The sequence below is a fragment of the Neopelma chrysocephalum genome, unplaced genomic scaffold (assembly GCF_003984885.1).
Source record: "Neopelma chrysocephalum unplaced genomic scaffold, ASM398488v2 Primary Assembly neopelma1_63, whole genome shotgun sequence".
Lineage (NCBI taxonomy): Eukaryota > Metazoa > Chordata > Aves > Passeriformes > Pipridae > Neopelma > Neopelma chrysocephalum.
In genome coordinates, this window is record NW_020897720.1 from 3835293 (window position 1) to 3856981 (window position 21689).

The following is a 21689-nucleotide window of genomic DNA, read 5'->3' on the forward strand; positions in this document are numbered from 1 at the left end:
ACATCTCTCTTCAAAGCAAAGCATTACTCTTTCCTTTAATAGTGTTTTTTCTTCTGCTATGCTTTGCTGTCATTAGGATTCAGTCATTTAAAAACTTAATACCAACACATTCATTAGTCCAATGGGGGAAGTTCTCTGGAAATCCAGATGAATAATACTAATGTTTATTTGCGTAATACTGTAGATGTAAGTATTTAAAAATTAATTGATGTACCTATCAAATAAGAACCTCCAAATCTGTGGAAAATTATTACCGTTTCCTTAAATCACAAGCCACACATTTCTAATACTGAACAGTGCTGGCAAAATGCAGGATATATTTAGTGACCACTGACATAAAACGGTTACCTGCAGTTTATCCTCATGGTTTGTATGAGTATTAGACAGGTGCCTGAACTCCTGGGTCAGACGGAAGCAGTGCTTCACGTGTTCTGGAGATACAAAATCTTCTGCCACTTTAATGCAGCTGTACAAATTATGGACCTAAAAACCCATATGAAATGACTGACACATCAAGACTGAATGAACCATACAAAACCACAAAAACCCCAACAACCCTCCATATATTTAGGTTCTTTCACGTTTACTTATCAGGAACTGACAGAATTGTGTCTAAACAGTAAACCCATTAACAAAATACAGAACATCTAACAGGATACCTGTTCTCCCACATACATTAGTGTTCTCAAAAGCAAGTTATCTTACCTTTCTCCAGGCTTTTATTGAATGTTTTTTCCCTGGCTGAAGTTTCACTACACAGAAATGTTTTCCCACCATTCACCCCAGCTTCCCTCCCCTCCTAATTTCATCACAATAACGTACACACCATTCAGATATTCGTATAATTTTTACTAATACAATTATTAAGATCCAATCCAAACAGTTCCTTTAAGAATTGCATATTTAGAAAAAGGAATGTCAGTGAGCATATTAATTAACAGTTATTTTGAAGTTGCAGTTCTGCTGTGCCTCTAATTCAATCCTATTTGTCAATATGGCCCAGAGGTGCCACCCTTACCTGGTGGGGAGCACCTGCAGGAATGAACACGGCATCGCCAAGGAACTGCACTATGGCCCAGCCTTGCACTCCATACTCATCATAAAGTCGCTTCCGTAAGGTCTGGTCCAAGTACCAGCTTTGGTCATGAATGGGGTCATGATCTGGAGGATTTTCTTGGCCTTGTTCTTCTCCAACCTAGGGCCAAGATATGGGGTGGGGGGAAACCATGACACAGCACCTTGATATTGCTGGCTCACAAAATGGTCTGTACCAAAAAACATAACAAACAAACTATTTCAAGGTAGAACCATATTTTCATTAAGGTCATTTAGGTCTTAAATAGTGACATGTGCATTCTTATGAAGATTCCAGACCAGGCTGAAAACCTGGGAACATAGCAACTATTGATGCCCTCAAAGACAGCACTGGAATACCTATGCATTTGATGTTGACAGCAATTTGTATCACTCAGCTGCTATAAGCAAGCTTGTCAAGTTATCCTGCGGGCTCAAAAGCCTTCTTTGTAACCAACATACCTTCCGGAGAAGTTCCCGTATCTTTTCAGCATCCTTGGCAGCGTAGATGTGCCACAATGCTCCAGGTTTCTCTCTTCCTTCATGGATTCGCTGCTTTGTTACATCGTCAGCGTCTCCCTCGTCGATTGTTTTCAGAACCTCTGGAAGGGGAATCCAGGTAAAAGCAATGTGGTTACAAAGCTGCTCATTTCTGACCCACAGAAGACGAAGGAGTGTTTTGAGCTACTAAATCCAGTCACGCTGCAACTGCTGCATCACACAGTGCCCTTTCTGAGCACATCAAGCTTCATCTGAACAAAACTCAGGGAATGTGTCAATTGACAGCGAATCACAAAGCTCACTCATGAATTCAAACTGAGCTACAACTATTCAAATACAAGGAGAAGAAAGAGTAACTTATTACCCTTTCTCCTGCTTTCTTCAGGAATGCACCTAATTTCTAGCAAAACTCTGCTGCTTCCACAGTTGGAAACTAGTGAAGCATTACTGCCCTTTTAAATTTGTGCTGCAAATGTAGCAAACTGCCTTGTATACTTGGATTATATATCATGACAAGCTTAAACAATAAAAGAGAGTCTTCTTTCTCACACACACAATTGATTTTTAATGTAGAGAAAACAGCTTTCCTTAAGCATTACCATCATCATGGGTTCCTTCCCCAATGGGAATCCCAACGTACACCATGACGTTAACAGCATCAGACACATCCAAGTGCAGGTTTGTGGTACCAACTCGTCTGTCTTCTGCAGTAATTAAGCCTGTAATAGAGTGTAAAATTAAATCAAATTCTACGATTAACCTCTTACAGAAATAACCTTTGGTGCACAGACTCCTTCACTCAACTTACATGTCTAGTAATACATAAACCAAAACACTGAACACTATTAATTACTGAATAAGCTCAATTTGTCTAAGCTGCAACCCTCTTTTTTAAACTTTTATTTCTGATGTCATATTGTTAAAAAAAATCCTAATAAATCCCCCATATCTCTTTCTCAGAACTGCAATATGTTGGTTTACAGCTTAAGTCTAATCCACATTTGGTTACTGGGCTAAAACATTTTTTAAACGATGAAACAATGAAAAATCTTCCATGTCCTTGGGTGAGTTGTTACTGTAGGTGTATCAATATTTGGAATGCACAACCTAAGAAAACACTGCACCCTTGTCTCACCAATATGCAAAGAGAACTACAGAAACTACGTTACGTAGGTTTGCTTCCACACACTTGCTTTGAGAGATGACTGCAACTTTTTCCTTATCGGCATCACTTGACACTTTTCAGTATATAAAAAAACCCAACTACTTTAAATGTCATTTATCTTACTCTAAACTATGCAAAACTATGTATTTTCAAATCAATCAGTTACATTTGTTTTAAATTAAAAGTCTACAAAACCTGTTTTTGACCTCAAAGTCAGTACATTCAGGAACTAAAATAATCCAAGTTGATATGACATGCATTAATTGTTCATGTATCCTCCACACTGCTGTATTACAATCACTAAAAAGTTTAATGCTTTACAGTCCCATGCAGGGTATGTGTTCAGATAAAAGTTTCCTCTATTTGTATGCTATTTATCTGCTATGTAATTAATCTTAAGAGGACAAAACTATCCAATTCAGGTAGCTGAACATGGCAACAGTTTTGTTTGGCATGTTGTCTGTAGTCTGTGCTGTCAGACGTGGATTAAGAAAATTACAACCCTGTTTGGAGACGTGAATGCACAGGTCAAAGTGCCCACAAGATGGGTAATTTTCCTCTTAAATGTATCAACTGGTCTCAAAAAGATACTAACTAGTCCTTGAACCCTCTGTTGGTATTATGCTTGTTATATATACTAATAATTGTTTGCAAACTTAACTTACCATATGTACATCTCTTGGATGTACAAAGCAGAATGGGGCACATCTGACAGACAGAGCACTAGCATAAGAACAGATTGCAGGACTAAATGAAGAGAAAATGACAGCAGGCTCTAGGATAAGCACTGAGTTTTGACTAATGCCACAGCCTTGTATTTGCCTAAGTATAATAAAGCATCACAAAAACCAACATATGCAGAAGTATACTCACATACCATAGGCATTGTACATTTTGGGACCCAAGTCAGGACGCACAAAATAGCTTGGCAGCCTAGAAGCCAAATTCAGTCTGCCATCTCTCTTGGTATATTCAGGAAGAGGAAGATTTTCCATCAAGTCCTCAAACCTGGAGAGCAAAGAGAGACAAAGGCAGGTTTTCCCCTGCAGCACCTACAGCAGAGTCCTGTCACTGATCCTAAGGGCAACTTACCTCGTAGGCATCATATCTCTGAAGTCCTCCCCTGGAGGCCAATCCTTTAACTTCAGTACCATTGGCTGACCATCCTCTGACCTGAGCCGTTCTGCAAGAAAGAAATCAAGATTTCTCCATGTAATATCTTTTTACTACAGCCCATTACTTTGCTTAAGCTGTCAGCCCTCTTATATCCCTTACAATGCACAGCAAAATGGATCCTGGTTTTATTTTGGGCTTCCAAGCGTTATCATAGTATGACCAAACAACAGTTTAACAATTATATATATATATATATATATGTATCATTACCTACAGCAGAAGTTTGACAGATCTTGCACAGCTGCTAAGTTCTAGAATACTTTTTATTCAACTTCAAAAACAAGCCTTTCCAAAGTGTTCTTCCTTACTTCTTTTACCAAAGTCTAAGGGAGTTTTATCTTTAATTTCAAGAGGAGTAGTACTTCTATAAAATTAAAGTTATTGATTCATGCTCTGAAATCATCCCTAACCTCAGTGTAAAGAAAGAAACAATGGTACACCACACTCAAGAAAGGGCAGGTGGTCACAGGGGAAGGCACACTTTAGTTTTTTTAATTCTTCTTTGCTGGAGGCACTCAAATTAGCAGGGTGCCAAAACCAAACATTTGTTCTTCACTTTGAGAGTTTTACCCTGACTGGTAAAAGAGAAAGCTGGCAGACAGAAAGATGGCATTACATGTGCAACAGTGATGTGTGCTGGGACAGCACTGATCAACTGCTGCTTTGCCTCAGATCCTGCAAGGGCTAAGAGAGTCTGTCTGGAAGTGGTAAAGGAGCAGCTAGAGTCAGTGTAACATTCAGAGAGAAACAAAGGTCACTCTTCTACCAGATTTTTCACAACTCCACGTGAAGCCATCAGTTGGAAAAGAGGGTGTGCAGCAGTGTAACACCTTCACATCCCCCTTTCCTCAGAAAGTAACATCCTTTAGTGCTTCCTACCTTTCCAAGGATTGCCAGCCAAACAAAAAGCAACTAATCTTACCCAGATCTAGCAGAGCTGCTGACAGCAGAGAAAGCAGATCTAAGAAATTAGGACTTGGAGACCTGTGAATCACATCTGTATTACATATCAACAGGCTACAGACGACAGTCTTAGTTTGCAATATAAAAAATAATTTTATTGAAATTAAAAGGAATTAAGAACTGCAGATATGTAAACCAATGTGACTGATTTAAAGATAAATTTTGATGAGCTACAGATTTTAGAGAGGCAAGTGAACTGAAAAGCTCAAGGACTTGAATTTCATGCTTTACAACTCCCCATATTCAAGATTTTGAACTTTTCAAGGATATTTGTTCTAAAACAGAAGCAGCTTGTAGGATGGCTATTCAGAAAGGACATACCTGGATGAAAACATATAGATCTGACAAATTACACTTAACTGGACAAAGCCCAGAAAACATCTGATCAGCAAAGAAAAGCAGGTCTAAGAAGGATCAAAACAAAAAAGTCAGACCTCCCAAAAGTCCACTTTGAACTCAAAAGTATCAAAAGAAACAGCAAAAGATTAAAATTAATTAGAATCAAGTGTCATACAGAATAATCTCAATGATCTCCAAAGTCAGTGGCTGTTCTATATCTCTTCAGTAACTTAAAGCAAGGGTGGGGCAGCCACATATTTTGGAAATCTAAAATTCATGTAATGCAGAGAAGTCAGAGTCATTATATAACTTGCAAACCATTTTCATATGAGTTACTGTGTGAAATCTCTGGACTAGCAGCAAATAATACTCCTCCATATTAGGGACTGCACACAGATGAAAAACACTAAATAAAATGCATTTAAAAGAAACTAGCAAGAGTGATAAGGTTTTCCAACCTAGATCACTAATATTTCTCATATAAAGTGTAGTAAAGGTCTAAAAGAAAGGCAGAAGCTGATTTTGCTGAAAGGAGCATACCTGTCTAGAGACAAACTACAAATAACATTTCTCAAAGATAACTTAATCCATCCAAATTGACTATTTTCATGAGTGACCCCATCACAAAAGTGAAGAGTTTGTGAAGTTTCTCAATTACCACCAATACACAAAAGAACACACCATTATATCCTTCTAGACCATTTATTTCTGATTAATAACAGAAATGGTATGAAATTTAATGGTACAAAATACAATATTCTGTACTTGGAACCATATAAAAAACAAGTCAAAAGCTGCAAGTTCTTTGAATGGAAAATGACTAGGGAAGGGAATATTTTTAGTCTGCAAATCTCTCATTTCACTGACTGTTGAACAAACATTCCATTAAGTCATCCAACAGTTCACCATTTCTGCTATCTGCACATAGCAACAAATACAGAAAACATTTTATACACAACACTAAAATAAGCAACATTGCCATGAACTGTTACAACTTCAACATCTGTAAGATCACTCTGATCTAGGTATACACAGCCTAAAACGGAGCACTCTGCTTTTCAGAAGCACTTTAATCTGCCCAGTTATATCCCCAGAAATTTTAAGTGGTTAGTTTCCCCATCCAGACTTGACAGGTTTTCTTAAAGAACTCAAGAATTAAGTAATGTGTTATCATGTGAGACATTTATACAGTATTGCTATTCATAATAAATAGAAACTTGTAGTTGTACTCACAGATGATCTACTATGAAAATAAAGTTTACTTAGCTGATGTATGCCACCAAGTCCAAGTTTTAGTACCAAAAGCCTCAGTCTGTTTTAGCTCTGCAGGTTCCCTTTGGTTTTACAATAAAAGTTGAGGTTGGAAGGAGAGTAAGGGTAGGCAAATTACTTACTGTCTTAATAACGGTATCTGATGAATAATTTCACTGAGAAAAGTTTTTTAAAAAGTAGCTTCCCATGAAATGAATCATTTTTTGACACATGAAAGTAACACATGGCAACAAAACCACATTACAGACAGTTCTCTTGGGCAGTCCTGCCCTAATCTTCACCAAAAAGTATTTTCTAGAGTGTGCTACATCTAAGGAACAATGGCTTCTTTGAACGAAACTGATAGGTATTTGGATTTTTTTTTAGTTATTATTTTTTATTTTTAAAGAAAATAGGTGGAAAAGGAGGAGTTGAAATGGCAAGACAGACTGCTCAGTCAAACTAGTCAGCCATAAATATTACTTACTAGATATTATCTCAAAGCCATCCCAGAAGTCACGCACTTTCACGTCTGAAATTATGGCACAGTTCCTGCAGTTCACCAAATCTACATCTTGATCTCCAAATTCCAGGCTGAAAGCTTCTGGTTTCCAAAGCTCTGACTTCAACTTCTTATGGACACCAGATACCAGCACGGGCTGAGAATATAAAGATGAATGCTTACTCCACCATAACCAAAGTTCTTACACATGCAGCCAAACTTTCGTAAGAGCTGAGACTCCTGGCTACCACCACTCAAAAGACACCACAAATCTACTTTCATCCATGTCTGGGTTTTGTGCATCGAGCAAATAACCAGAGTCAAAACAAGCTTTAGTTCCATGCCACGTGCAGTTGCACCACTTAGAAGTGGTGTTGGATTAGACTGGCCTCCTGTCCTGGCAGACATTTCCTGCCAAATCTGCTCTCAGACTACAGGGAGCGAACAAACAAACAAAAAGAAAGCTCCAGTAGCATCCCAAATTTTCAGTGTCTCAGAAAAGAGAAAGCCTAGCATGACAATTCAGAAAAGAAGAGGTTGCTATGGGATGAGAATCCTGACAGTTTCTCCAGATAAGCAACAACCATTTTGAGGAGAGTAAAATGCTCTTGAAGAACAGGTTCAGAAAAATTAGTCTTATGGTCTCTCAGTGAATTCTGGAATAAGACACACTTATTTCTGACAATTTCTGAGACAAAGGAATCAAAAAGTGTTGCTCTTTCTGCACAACACTGAAGAAGTACCACATTATCCAAACATTAAGGGAAAAGAATTTCCTCTTTTAATAATTTGGGATGCCATCATGGCCAAGATCTTCATATGGCTCACATCTAGTGTCCAGTGTGCATTTATTGTGCTGGGGAGGGTAGCTAAGAAGTTTGTTTTTTTCAAAATAACCTTTTCCAGCCCACAAAATAGGAAGAGGAAAATTATTTGGGAATGGTGGTGGAATTAATGTTCTTTCACTTCACTTTTAAAGGTGCAGCTGGGATGTACAGGAGTATGTGAGCTAAGGGAGAACTGTGACTGAGCAGAGTTTCTTGAGAGTCTCTGCTCGAAGAAATTCTGTTTAAAATAGCCTTGTTGAGACAGTGATGCCTGCCTGGGTCATGTCTCTCTCTTGTGCAGGTTCACTTAGGTTCCTTTCCACATTTCAACAGGAAACTCAAGTGAGTGCAACACCACTGGAGGATCCCTGAATAAGCAAGGGACTTGCCTGTCTATTCTTATTCAAGGGATTCTCTGAATGGTAAAGTCATCCAAAAGAATCAATAGCACACCTTGGGGCAAAGCCTAAAACAGTGGGACAGAAAGAGTCCATGAGCATGGCACTTGTAGCCAGAGCCTCAGAGTGTGCACCACCTTGGAAGATGATGCACCCTGCAAGCTACACATCAGACAGAAGATCAGTCATGACATCTCGAGACTCCCTAAGGAGTCTCTCAGGATTCCTTAACAGTCAAGAACCCCAGGGCCACAAGCAGCATCTTGCACCTGGTGATTAACCAGTCTCATTGGCAGACAAACTGACAAGCACATTTTTTGTAAGCATTCCCAAAACATTCAGGATCCTCCTAAGAGAGACAGCAGTATTTGCTGACAGAAAGTGCTGACAAAATTATCAGAGTATACTAACCAGAAGGTAAGGAGCTCTTTACAAAGTCAGGCAGATACCACAGCACTGCAAAACAATGATCTGAAATCCCTCATAAATCAGAAAGGTGTAATAGGTTGAAAAAAGAAAAAAAAAAGGAGACTCCTGTGGCACCCCAAAAAAAGTGGGACAGGAAGATACCTGCAGTGTGGGGAAGGCTGGCAATACCAGCAGCCAGCTGAGTTTCTAGTCAGACAAGCAAGGGTGTGCTGCACAGTAGCCCCCTCCACCTATTAGGGGCTGGCCAAGGGAGCCATTAACAGGAATGTGGCTGGTGGCACAACAGTCATCTTGGCACAGATTGCACTCAGCTGAAAAGTACCCTGGTCCTGTCAGGAATGGACTCTGAGTGCCAGAAGAGGGACTTGCAGCCTGTTCCTCCACCACACCTCAGCCACCTGCATCCCTTGTGAGCAACCACAAATAAACATGGAATGTGAGTGCCAAGGGCATTAGCACTGTAAAAACAGCTGACAGCAAGGACTTCTCCAGAAGATGGTCTCAATTCTGAGTAGTTGGTGAAGGTGACTGTGTCAGAGGCAGCTGCAGAACCAACCACCACGAATACAGTCTGAACACTGATGGACATCATATTCTGTTAGAGCTATGGGTGCACTTCCTTTGCAGCAGCACTTACTCACCCATTTTTTAAGATTCAGTTTGTCTGACCAGGCTGATCTTACTGACTCTCTGAAGAAGTCTAAACTGCAGTACTACAGGTCAAGATCTGAAAAGGTGACTCTGCTGGCAGCAGGTCTAAGGTCCAGCCTTTGAGACTGAAGGCCTAACCAGTTGATGGCACCTCAGACAATCCACAGGAGCGCTCAGTACATGAGCTGCTGAGTTCAAAAAAACACTTGGGTTCCCACTGGCTGTAGGCTCAGGGTGAGCCTATCAACTACACCCAAAATTCAGATTAGATTACTACATGCAGCACTTTCGTTTCTGCATATGCTGCAGCTGGAAGGAATGGACCTTTCCCTGAGGCTATAAAGCATCAAGTGTGGGGGAGATATGAGGGTGCATGCAGGAAATCACAGTGGATTCACTACTGGGCTGTAGTAGAGCAGATCAGGTTCAGCACCAACCACATAACAACCAAAAAGGCTGTCACAGCAAACACCCTCATGCTGGTAAACTGAGAAAAGCTCAATATGCAAAAACTCAATATGCTTGAGTCAGTACAGCATAGAGTGGACAGGGCTGCTGTGTCCCCTGCCATGATGCTACAGTTGAAATCATCATTCCTCATGTTCACTCAGGAGCAACAGGCCAAAGTTTGAATGGACCTGTCAATGACAGAGGTACAGACTAAAATCACAGCAAGGGTTGGATACCTGTCATCACCCACCTGGCCTTGTTTCCAGCATTCCCTGAAGATCTTCCAGTTGTTTTTGTTGCTGGGGTCATGAAGGCAAAGGAGTCTACCATCACACAGCCAAGAGTGGGAAGTGTGTGGATCCAGCACATTTAATCCCATTACCATTTCCTTCACCTCTCTCTGGGTGTCAACCAGGTTACTGGCTCGCTTTGCAGCATCAGATGTCTTCTTATTTTCCACCACAGAAGCAATGATATGGTCTAAGAAGTTAGGCAGGCTGGCTTTACCTTTGGCCCCCTAGAAGATGTAAATCCAAAGGTAAGTTTAGTCTTACAATAGTAATCAGTTGTAAACAGTAATCCTTTGGATTCTGGTCACGGACACCTTGCTACCAGAAAAACATGCATCAGTGAACAAACTGGCTCAGAGAGAGACAGGTATCCAGGAACAGAAACAGTAAAATAATCAACTACAGGCTACCTAGAAAAATATTATGCAAACAATCATGAAATAGAAAGCTCTAATATCTAAACTTAGCCACTTTAATAGTAAAAATGGTTCATGTTTTTTTAACTTCATTAATATCTCAACTCTATTTCCCCATTTTCCTCATTCCACTACTAAGGAAGTAAATTCAACCCTGGGACAGGAAAGCTGATGGAGATGTGAACTCTAAGGAAACACAGACAGGAGAAAGTGCTTCCTGTATGTCAACAGAACCATCAGTAGACAGCCAAGTATATTCTAGCTCAAATGCCTTTCACACAAGTTTGTTTAAGGAACTGGTTTACTCACGTTTTTGTCTTTTTTCTGTGGCATCCTTTTGCAATATTTATAAAGTTTTGAAATTTAAAGTGAGCTTGTACGGGGATGCTGATTATCAATTAAACAATTTAAAGGCTGTACTTAACTCACTTTCTTGGTTTCTCGAAAACAATAGTCTCTCCATGGCAGTAGCAAACTAAAACTAAAAATTGGCATGAAAATTCTCTACAACTTTGTAAGGTGGTGAGTTTTGGTGAGATATTACATTTGTTTCAACATTAAAGAGTAAAATACTATAAAAACATTTAGAGGAAAATTGTTAGATCATCATGAAATTCTTCCCTAGAACAGTTATCACTGAAGGAATATAAAATTATTTACCGTAGAAGCTGCAGAAAAGACTGGAGGAAAGGGGATTCCTGTGTCTGATGGGACCTGAGGAAGCTTTCCTGGCCCTGTGTGTAGCAGATCTCTGAGGCTGGAGCCTTCAGTTTTGTTGCTAGATGTCACTGGGCCCAACAAGAGGCTATTAAACAGCTTTGGGGTTAGAGGGGAAACCTTTGTACTGGAGTTGAAGGAATCCAATCCAAAGGGTGAATGGGATTCTTTACTAAGCACTGATCTCAGTGATCCTGATTCTGCAAGATAAATATAACATTGAGTGGGGGAAGAAGAAAAAACAAGAGGCAAAGTCCAAATGATCATGAAGTTTTCTGAAATTATTTGTTCTGGCATTAAATAGGATATTGACAGAATCTTGTGGTAAAGGTATATTATCACTCTAACAGTGAATGAGGCACCTCAGCAAGAATCAAAGACATCAGATCCTTCAGATAGATTTTACCCTTCATATGCTGTTAAACGTTTTGAACAGCACAACAGATCTGATCTGAAAGGATCTGACACACACAAAACCACAACTCTGTAATAGATTAAATTAAAAATATTTCCCTGACTTTCTGAATTAATGTTTTGATATTAAATATTTCAAATTTTAATGGTAGTCAAAATACTACAGTGACTGAGCCCTCCAAAATGAGTGAATGATTCATGAACATTTAATATCAACATGTAAAGTAATTTCTGCCAGACATATGGATAGGAATAAATCCTGTGCTAGTCATGCTACCTCTGACGTTCAGGAAGTGTGGTCACTCAAACTACCAAGTATTAAAGATGCTCTAAGCTTTCATCTGACCCTTCAACAGGACTCTACTCTCTCAATTCTCTGGAATTGCACTCTTCACACAGCACACAGAAGAGCTTTATTTGCTTCAACAGTTATAAAGCGACAAGGCTGCATCTAAAATTAATTACTATCATTTTACATCAGCATACCAGCTTCTGAGAAAATAAATACACAAACTGGCACTGAAATAAACTATGAGTGACAAGACAGTATTATCTTCAGCTGTATCATCTTTCCAGCTTTGCATATTCTTAAGCCTCTAAACCAAAACTGCTTCTAAGAGCTAAAGGAAGAAAAATGACCTTGTTCTTTTCTGTTTAGGGCAAAGCACTGTCAGAAAGTACAGCAACCAAGCAGTACATTATCATATCTCTTTTAATTCCAACATCAGAGGGCATGTCTTCTGCTCACCTTTTGTTTCCTCTTTTGCTTTTTGCGTTGCTAAATCTGCAAGCCAGTGTAAAGCTGACGATGGAGCTGTTTCTGGGCAAAGTGGTCTGTTAGTCTTTATTTCACCAGTGTTATTAGCTGGTAATGTCTCTGTTTTTGTAGATTCTTCTATCCTACTATCAGTTGATTCAGATTTTGGTACAGTGTCCATTTCTAGCTGCCCCACTCCTGCTGTTCCTGCTCCAGTGGAAAAGGTGCTTTCGTTTCCAGAGGCTGATGCACTAGGATTTACAGTCGGAAGCTAAACCAAAAAATAAACAACTGCTAAATGTTGAATAAAGGGAAGAGTTCAACTTGAGACACATTTTAGTTATCCAATGCATTTGGGTTTGTCTGTTGTTTTTCTTTCTCCATTTGCTTTAAGTGCACAGTAAAGCTCATTTATGCTTAGCAGCAGAGCACTGGAGCTTATCTCTGTCTGTTTGACCCTGCACTGTGGTGTGAATTCTTCCCATGTTATCTTTTAACACAAGCCCAGGCTTTTTGATTTCTTTTCTTTTCTTTCTTCTTTCTTTTTTCTTTATTCCCCAATTATAGGAGGATTTTTTGTATCAACAGTAACAGAACTGCTCTTGATTCCTTCAGGAACCATAACAAAATAAAAGCAAATGTTGCAAGCTACTAATAGTGGTTTGTTTTAAAATACAGCATCAGTATGAATGGCTTACTACCCAACTTCTATATAAGAGTATTAGCTCAAATACCCACTTGGTAAGTAAAAGATGCAGTTCAAATCCCCAAAAAGTGTCCCAAAAGACTTTCGCTAAGCTGAAACACTCAAGAGTACATACGGAAAAAATAAAATTTCTGTTTCACAACAGATTAGCCTAAAGGATCTAACATCTTAATAGATCTTAAAGATGTAAATGTCAAACCAGGTAATTTCAGCCTCCAATTACGTACCTGTGATATTCCATTAGTGACAGCTGGTCTCAGCACTGATTTGTTCTGCCGGTTAATACACGGACAATTGGCTTTAATGCCCCATTTGCCTCGTGCTGCATGAACCATGTCTCCAATGTTGTAAAGCGCTGTAAATAAAGAAAAGTCTTTAATATCACATGTAAAGAAATCTAAAAGAAAGGCCTTAACTATAATGTTTCTTCAGAGGGTGGGGGGTTTTAGTATTACTGCAAAGTATCTTTAGGATCACACGCTATCACAAGACACTTGTCTCTGAACAGTGTGGCCAACGGGGCTGACACTGCCTTCACAGTGGCACTGAGAGGCTGTCAAACCTGGCAAATCCTACAGATTATCATCTGCTCCTACTATTCTCCACATTACTAAGAGCATCATCCAGACAGTCCTTGAACTCTGACAGGTTTAGTGCCCTGACCACTTCCCTGGGGAGTCTGTTCCAGTGTCCAGCCACTCTCTCAGTGAAGAAGCTTTTCCTACTGTCCAATCTGAACCTCCCCTGATGCAGCTTCATTCCATCTCCTTGTGTCCTATCCCTGGTCCCTGGAGAGAGGAAATCAGCAAGTGGAAGTCTCTTCTAAATCCATGTTAGAAGAGGTACCAGCTAGAACATCATTCATTCATCTTCATATTTTTCCACTTACTTGCTCAGAACTGAGACAAAATTTGCTATTTTTCTTTTCATGTTTCAATCATTACCTGTACCAGGGATGATCTGTGTTGGCATAAGATTCTCTGGTTCATGAGACTGACCCTTTGCACATTTCAGCCATGAGAAAACTTCCTCATCACCAATCTCCTCTGTCTCTGGAAAAAAAAAGAAAAAAAATTAGATTTTGTATCAAAACTTTAAATACAGAATACTTCTGCATTAATACTGTTTCTTTAGATTAACCTGGTGATCTCAGAAATCAGCTATAAATACAGACCACTAGAACAGGATCTACAGCAACTTTTGCCTCTTTAGATCATAAAACTACCGCAGTAATTTTCCCTTCATCTCTAGCAGTTTGTTGTTTTCAGTCACCTAAAAATCTTGGCTTCTAGCCTTAGTTTTTTCAAATATGATACTCTTGTTCTCATTATGCTTTCTTAAGTTATCCTTATTAACATCCAGTGTTTTATACATCTGCTCCATATAATAATGTAACTGTCACTTATACCCCTACTCTTACTGATTGCCAGTTGACAGCACCCACGCTACCAAAGTGGTGTCAATACAGTAAAGTACACAAAAAAACCCCAACCAGGCATCTGCTTTTGTACATGTGTCATGCCCCTATTTGTTAAAATTGAACTTACTGAACTTTTTGCTGAATTACAAGCCCTGGTGTGTCAAGGAATCAAAAAAGAAGAAAACTTTCCAATCTCACTCCTTGTTAGAGACAGCAGTTCTCTGCAGTGTCTGCTTACTAATTCACCTTGTGATGGTTCTGAACTGTTAAGATATTACTTATATTTCTCTTTTATACTTTCTGAGGAAAAGATAGAACTATCCAGTCGTCTGTCTCAGTACACAGTCTATGCCTGCTGATGCTGTAATTGTAACAATCACATCCTAAGCAAATAAATAAAACACAGGTACGTAAGGACATGAAGAAAGGACCAGCAGCATAAAAGACAGTAGTGCCCAAGTTCCAAACATGCAGCCTTCCAAGCTGATATTCACTAATTCTCCCACAAAACCTTCAGCAACTTCCCAGAAGCTATCCCCAGTGAAAGCTAGTCAGGTCAAAGATTACAGTGGGTGGAACAGCCCAGCACTCACCGCTGCGTGGACGGCTCTTCCTCAGCCGGTAACAGTCCAGACAGACCCCAAAGCCACACTTCCGACACACCCAGTGGATATTGAAGAGTGTTGTCTCACACACATCACACATTTCCCTCACACCACGTACTGCTCGCTTCCATGCCACCTTCTCTATAAAGAGGAGGAACATTGAGAATTAGTGCTTTGACATTTTGCATTTCTCCCACCTAATTTGAGAATATCACAGTAACACTGATAAAGAAACAATTCACAGAAACACGACCTGAAGGCAGAGTATAGAAACACGTACTTTTTACACTCAGAGACACATTCTTTGAGTTGCTAGTCCAGTGACACTATTAAAATTCCCCTTTCTAAGAGTGGGTAAGGTCAAGTCCCAAAATGCACATTACAAGGAAACGCAGCACCTTACAGAGTTCTGTAATAACTGAATTTCAAGAAGCACTTATGGAATTTATAGCAAAATTATAAAACTTCTGCTAGTTTATGAACAAATAACATCACCTTCTAAAACCATTAAGAATGCATATTTAGTTTTACTAATCAGATGCCTGTCAACAATTCAGATCCCAAACACATTTGCTGAGGAAGGGGAAGCCCTCTCCAAAACGATGCCCTTGTACATTCCAGAAACTAAAGGGAAAAAATCAGATAGTCAGTTACCCATGTGATAGGCTAAGCTGGCCATATTTTTATTTTTTATTAAAACTATTCCCTTTGAAGTGGAAAGCTGGTAACTAGTTGCTCAGCTGAGTCCTTGCAGGCTGAACGCAGGTACTGCTCCTTCCCTAGAAACCCCTGAGCTTTTACATGATGTCCCTGGAGTATAAAAGGATAGGAATATATGAGAAAAGTTGATCATTAAAGAATAGCTGGTCAGTGTGTAAGTGTTCTTGATTTATTTCTAATTTCTTAGGAGCATAAGTCAGCTGATTTCTGCATTTATTTCACATCTGGGAAAGTTATCACTAGCTTCCTTGATAGTAATGTTGCACTGATCCAAAAGAAAAGTCCCAAACACTGGTCCCACAATTACACACAACCCAAAAAAGTGAATATAGCCTTGTCTTCGAAAGAGCAGGAGAAGCATTTTAACAAGAAATTACGTGACATTTTCAACTCTATTCCACTGCATTGTACACACATTACACAGAGAGGATGGACAGAAAACATGTCAAAAGCCCAGCTTACGATGTGGCTCCACCATCATCATTGCCTCCTTCTCTGACATAACAAGTTGGCAGAACTGGTCCCCAACATTGGCCAGGATATATTTGGAAGTTTCCAGATCTATCCCTTCTGCAGGGGAGGAGGAAGGAATCCATAGGCTCATGGCATCAGGGTCACTTTGCTGTGGGTTCAAGAAACCCTCTACTCGTAGGATCCCTTTCCGGGTAAATACCAGCCTGCAGGAAACAGGATGGAGTAACTGAGAAACTGATCAACCACCTTCAATAAACTTATAATGTTAATAAACTTATAATGCCATCTGTGTCAGAACATAAACCCAGAAAAGGGGGAAAAAAGGCTTCAGCTGGAGTGCTATATTCTACAGACAGTACATTTATTTTGCAAATCCCAGTAACAAGAGAATAAAGTATACAAAGCTATGGCTGCAAAACCCACTGGAACGAATCCGCAGATCCCAGTAAGTATTGGTGGGAAATTCCACATACAAGAAATTTCTACAGCTTGCTAAGTCTCACATCTCTATACTATTAATACAAAGAGATGACAACATTCAATTTATTTGGGTTGTTGCATGGTGCTGCTTGCAAAATTCTGAATGGTTCTCATTATCAGATTCAACTCATGAGAAAGCTTTTCTCAACTTTTCAGTTCTGGTTAGGGCTGCCAGCACTTGTTCTAATAGCTCACATTACAGGATATGCAAAAACCCTCCTCGTACTGCTCTCCACAGAGATGAATCACAACTGTTTTTACCAATAGCTTTGACCCTCCTTGTCTTCGTGTGGTTAAAGGTGCAGCAACATATTACGGAACCCTAAACGTCTCCTGCCAATATTAAAGGCAACTCCATTTTTGAGCAGAAACCATCTTGTCTTTAACCTCAAAGCTAGATTAATTTTTAACAAGCTTAGGAAGAGAAGCAGCATGATTACTGGGTGGGTGACACATACTAAAAATTCATTTCATCCTTTATATGCTAGAAAGTCAACAAACATTTTTGGAAGAAGATGCATAGCACTTGCTAGAATAGGCAGTTAAGGAAGATGAAGAGAAGCATGACAGGTCTGTAAGAACTGTAAGAGCACGTACAGAGAGAACACAGATGCAGTGTTCTCCTAAAAATCCATCCTGTACTCAACAGAACCTAGTCAAACATTAGCCCTACGCTGGCAATGTTTACTTACCTATAGAGCAAATTAAAATTTTATCTTTGTTCTGAATGCCTTATGAAGGAGGGAGAGAACAGTTATTGTATACAAATTGCTACCCAGCAGTAAAATTCTACCCAATAAAGCAAATTCAATTTCCCGAGCTGAACCTTGAGACTCACTCAGTATCATACAGCTTTATCTTTGAACAGCAGCTCTTCCCACCCCATTGAGGGAATTCCAGTCAAGTGATGCAGAGAAATGCAAGACAGTCAAAACCTTCATCATTGTACCCAAGCATATTAAATAAGTAAAACATAATTACTTTGTGCTTGGACATGGTCCAAGCTCTGCACACAGACTACACATGAAGGAAGGAAGAATTTGGGCACCTCCGGAAATGGAAGAAGCGACAGGCCACAGTTGAGTCATCCTGCTCTTGCTCCTTAAATTTGCGGTACCGCTCCAGACGGCACTCCCGACACTTGTGCAGATGTGGAGCTACATTGATGCAAGAGCCATCCTGGAGAAAAGGCTCCCCTGACTGCTTCAGCTTCCTCACCTTACTCATATCTTTCAGCACAGACTGGCCAACTGGGTGAGGCAAAGTAGAAGTAAAAATCTATTAGTTAATTGCAACAGCAAAAGGACACTGGCTCCAGTAATCATCTTTTCAGAGATCTTTATGTTCATACCCATGTAAAACCAGTGAGTCTGTTTAAATCTGCAGCACATCACACCTCTGTCCTGACAAATACATGCTTAAACATTTCTCAAAGTGAACATCTAATTCACATACAAGAAGCATTACGCTTTAGCCTTGCACGCATCCCGTGTGCTGCCTACTGAGCATAAATGAGGTTTACAACTGTGGTTAGTTCACAGAGTTCACACAGGAGATAACCCAGTATCCCACCTCCTTGTGCTTCCAAGACATCACCTGCATTCAAGTCATCACCTTTTAGGGGAGCTGTGCGGGGCCGGCCCTTTGGGGATTGCTTCCCCTTTCCTTTACACAGCAGCAGTTCCGCACTGCGCTCCGCATGGGGGCCCAGCTTTGCCATCAAGTGGTCTGGGATACCCTTCATACAAGCTTTGACCTGCAACTGGTCTTCAGAGTCACTCAAATCTGACAGGTCACTATTTGTACTGGAGTCAGAGTCCTGTTTGGACGTTAAGCTCCGCTCATCTAGCGAGAACCTTTTCACAGCTTCAAAAGGAGCTTTGTTCTCCTGTGGAAAGTCTGCCTGTGAAGAGAAAAAGCTAGATGGATGTCTGCCAAACACGTTAGAAAAAGTTTTCAGAAGAGGATTGTCCTGCTGCCCAGGCCCAATGGCTGGTTTTTCTTCTGTTGGGCTGGAGGAAAGTGTGGGCATCTCGATAGGCTGTGTCAGGTTGCTGGTCGGTGAGCTGGAACGGCCATTCCCTACAGTGGAAGGGCTCTGAACACCAGCAGCTACTGTTGAACCAGGAGCACTGGAGATCATCTTTGAGGAGTCAGTTGTGATAAACAAGCTTTTCTTCTTAGCTAAAGAGTCTGTAGAGGTGAGCGATTCCGGCCAGCCAGAAGTGGCCTTGTGACCCACAGGTGTCGAGGGAGTAGAAACCCCCGTCTGAGATGAAGATGCAAAGCCACTGAAAGGACTAAGTTCTGCTTTCTCAGCAAATGCCAGGAAAGGGTTTGAGGGTTCCTCTCGTGATAGCTTAGGGGGCTGTAAAAACAGGTTCTCATGACTATCTGGGGGACGAGTATTCAACAGACTTCGTGAAAAGGCTGGAGTAAGGGTAGGCATGGATTCCACAGGCAGCTTCCGCTCCACAGAACCACCAGACTGGGCTCCTGGTTTACTGTCCACTGAGAGCATTTTACCTTTACAGATCCCAGAACCCACACTCTCTGTACACTGCTTGAATGAGTCCCGACTAGAGACATCTTCAGTCAAGCTCTCTGAAATGACCGTGAAATAGTTACTGGAAGGAAGATTTTGGGACATGCACTGAAAAAACAAGTTCTTGGATGGATCAGAATCTTTCTGAGCCTCTGGTCCAGTACTACAACCAAAAGGAAATCCAGAAGACTTGCTTTCTGGAGTCATCACTCCATTTGATTGGCTCCTTCCAGCCCCAAATACCAAGGACTGGGAAGCACTTGGGAGAGACACTCCAAATCCAGAAGAAGCCAAAAGTGAATTTCGGGAACTCTGAAACAAAATTAATAAGCATTAGCGTATTAAAGGATTATTGTTTGATTCAAGAATACTTTGATTCATCTACTTGTACAATTAGCATTCTACTTTTCTGGAATAGAAACTTCCAGCAGACTTATTTACAATGAAGAAACTAAATATTGAAACTAAATATACAGGGAGAAAACTAACACTTCATGTCTTATCATGCTTTAGAACAATGGTGAGACACAAGACAAGGGGAGCTAATTCACTGAAAAGCAAATTATTAAAGCTGCCGCTCATTTAAACTCAAATCAACAAGAGGGGAACCCTAAATGCTTTTGAATCACCTTTCATCTTTCACCCTCCCCCAAGATCATCCTGATAAGCTTCTCCTACTTAAGCAGCACTCTTGAAATAAGTAACTAAGTTTGCAAGTTAAACAAAACAAGCCCTCTAGCAGTTAGAACAAACTATTCCTGGTCCCAGCAAGCCACATCTGCTGTCAGGCAGATAAAGGTCTTTGACATGGTGCCTTCAGAGGATTACTCAGCAAAGGTTAAGCACAAAGGGCTTTATTTTTGTGATCACTAAATACTGGAAAATTTTCTGGTAGATTTCTGCTAGAACCATAACTGTGATATGGAACATTCACTTCTTCTCTTCTCAACTGATACTTGTTCAGATTTTCCAATTCTGACAGTCCTATTGTAACTGATTATATGCTGTGACTAACTCCTCATAGAATCATTTAGATCAGTTCTACTCCTTTTGAGTTTCCACTTAGAAATTTGCTCATGATTAATACACTTCTATTTCAAGGTCATGTTAAAATACAACCACAGACTCTCTGCAACACATCCTACTGGTCAATGAACACCTACCACACTGCACACTCTGGTTTAGCTTGTTCCCTGTTACCAACCTCCAGTTGTAGTAACTTTAATAACATATTAACAGTTCTTCCAGGTACTAGAATTTCAGCTATTTCTTTTTAGAGACAAAAGTAATTTTAAAAAACCTGAGTTCTAAGAGTTTTTAAAAAGAGTATGAACACAAACCAAGCTTGTTAAGGACCAAATCACACTATGATAAAGTGGACAGTCTGAAGCAGTAACATGTGAACTATCTACAACACTCTTGCTGGTTTATGTCACGTTCCCTCCCTCAAGGAAAATACAGTTTAAAATGGCCTAGTAGCCTGCCTGCAAACTCTGAAGCCAGGTTTTTAATGTTTTAAAACAAGTGATTAGGGGTTGGAGAGAAGAAAAGAAGAAGTGGTACCAAAATTTCTCAGTACAATTAAAGTTGTTCCTTAAAACCCTGATGATAGAATGAATTTTTATCATTTACCTACACAATGTGTAGTTGCTTCCAATGCTAAATTTTTTTCTTTTCTTGGGAGAGTGGGGGAGAGAAGAGAGAGGAGGTTATGTTATATTATGCTTATTATGTTACACTCCTGTCTTCAACAATTCTGTTTCTCCTTTACACCTTACCATCTAGGAATCTTTATCCCAAGGTAAACATCTAACCTTTATACCCATTCCATTAGCTAATACAAAATTCAGGGATGGCAATAATCCATTTAACCTCCTGGCAATCATGTTGGACTCTAACGTCTCTCCTATTTTCTTCACTTTTTTTATACAGCAGACAGCAAGATTTCTAATTTTTGTTGTACTTACTGAGTGGGGTTTTGGTTTGGTTTTGTTTTTATAAGCCCTCATTTGATTTCTTAAAAGGTCTTCTGTTTTGTTTCTAAGAGGGTTTCCCTTCTATTTTTCCACTCTTTCCCTTGAAAACAAAGTCATAACTAAAAGGTCTTCAAGCTGCTTCCAGACTGAGCTCTTTATTATAATTTATTCTAAAGTTACTCATCTCAAATATTCTAATTATTTGTTTGGTTTTAGTCCTAGATAGCAGACAATGCAACTGGTTCATTTTTCTCCTATACAGGTAACACAGCTGTAACACACAAGCTGGGCATCTATAAAAGGTCATCTAAATGTATCCTCATAATTTTGCTGGTTTTGAGAATTTTTTTTTTAAGTAACTCGAATGTTCAACTCAGTGTACATTCTCATGCAGATTTGCTAACATAAAGGCAAGAGGTTTTAAGTCAGTTATCTTCCATATG

The 21689-nt window shown here is 39.8% G+C and overlaps 1 protein-coding gene across 2 annotated transcripts in view; it reads right to left on the reverse strand.

The window, feature by feature from the left end:
• KDM3B (lysine demethylase 3B) overlaps positions 1–21689 on the reverse strand; it is a 44119-nt gene that overhangs the window by 2907 nt on the left and 19523 nt on the right. For both annotated transcript variants that reach the window (XM_027682536.1, XM_027682537.1), the window contains 16 exons: positions 18340–19582; positions 17774–17975; positions 16234–16448; positions 15040–15192; positions 13971–14078; positions 13254–13381; positions 12312–12591; positions 11093–11349; positions 9977–10243; positions 6957–7128; positions 3833–3923; positions 3618–3748; positions 2175–2294; positions 1537–1676; positions 1019–1195; positions 349–483 (listed from right to left, as the gene is read on the reverse strand). In XM_027682536.1, the coding sequence (XP_027538337.1) occupies positions 349–483; positions 1019–1195; positions 1537–1676; positions 2175–2294; positions 3618–3748; positions 3833–3923; positions 6957–7128; positions 9977–10243; positions 11093–11349; positions 12312–12591; positions 13254–13381; positions 13971–14078; positions 15040–15192; positions 16234–16448; positions 17774–17975; positions 18340–19582 (3819 nt within the window). The remainder of the gene's footprint in view (positions 1–348; positions 484–1018; positions 1196–1536; positions 1677–2174; positions 2295–3617; positions 3749–3832; positions 3924–6956; positions 7129–9976; positions 10244–11092; positions 11350–12311; positions 12592–13253; positions 13382–13970; positions 14079–15039; positions 15193–16233; positions 16449–17773; positions 17976–18339; positions 19583–21689) is intronic.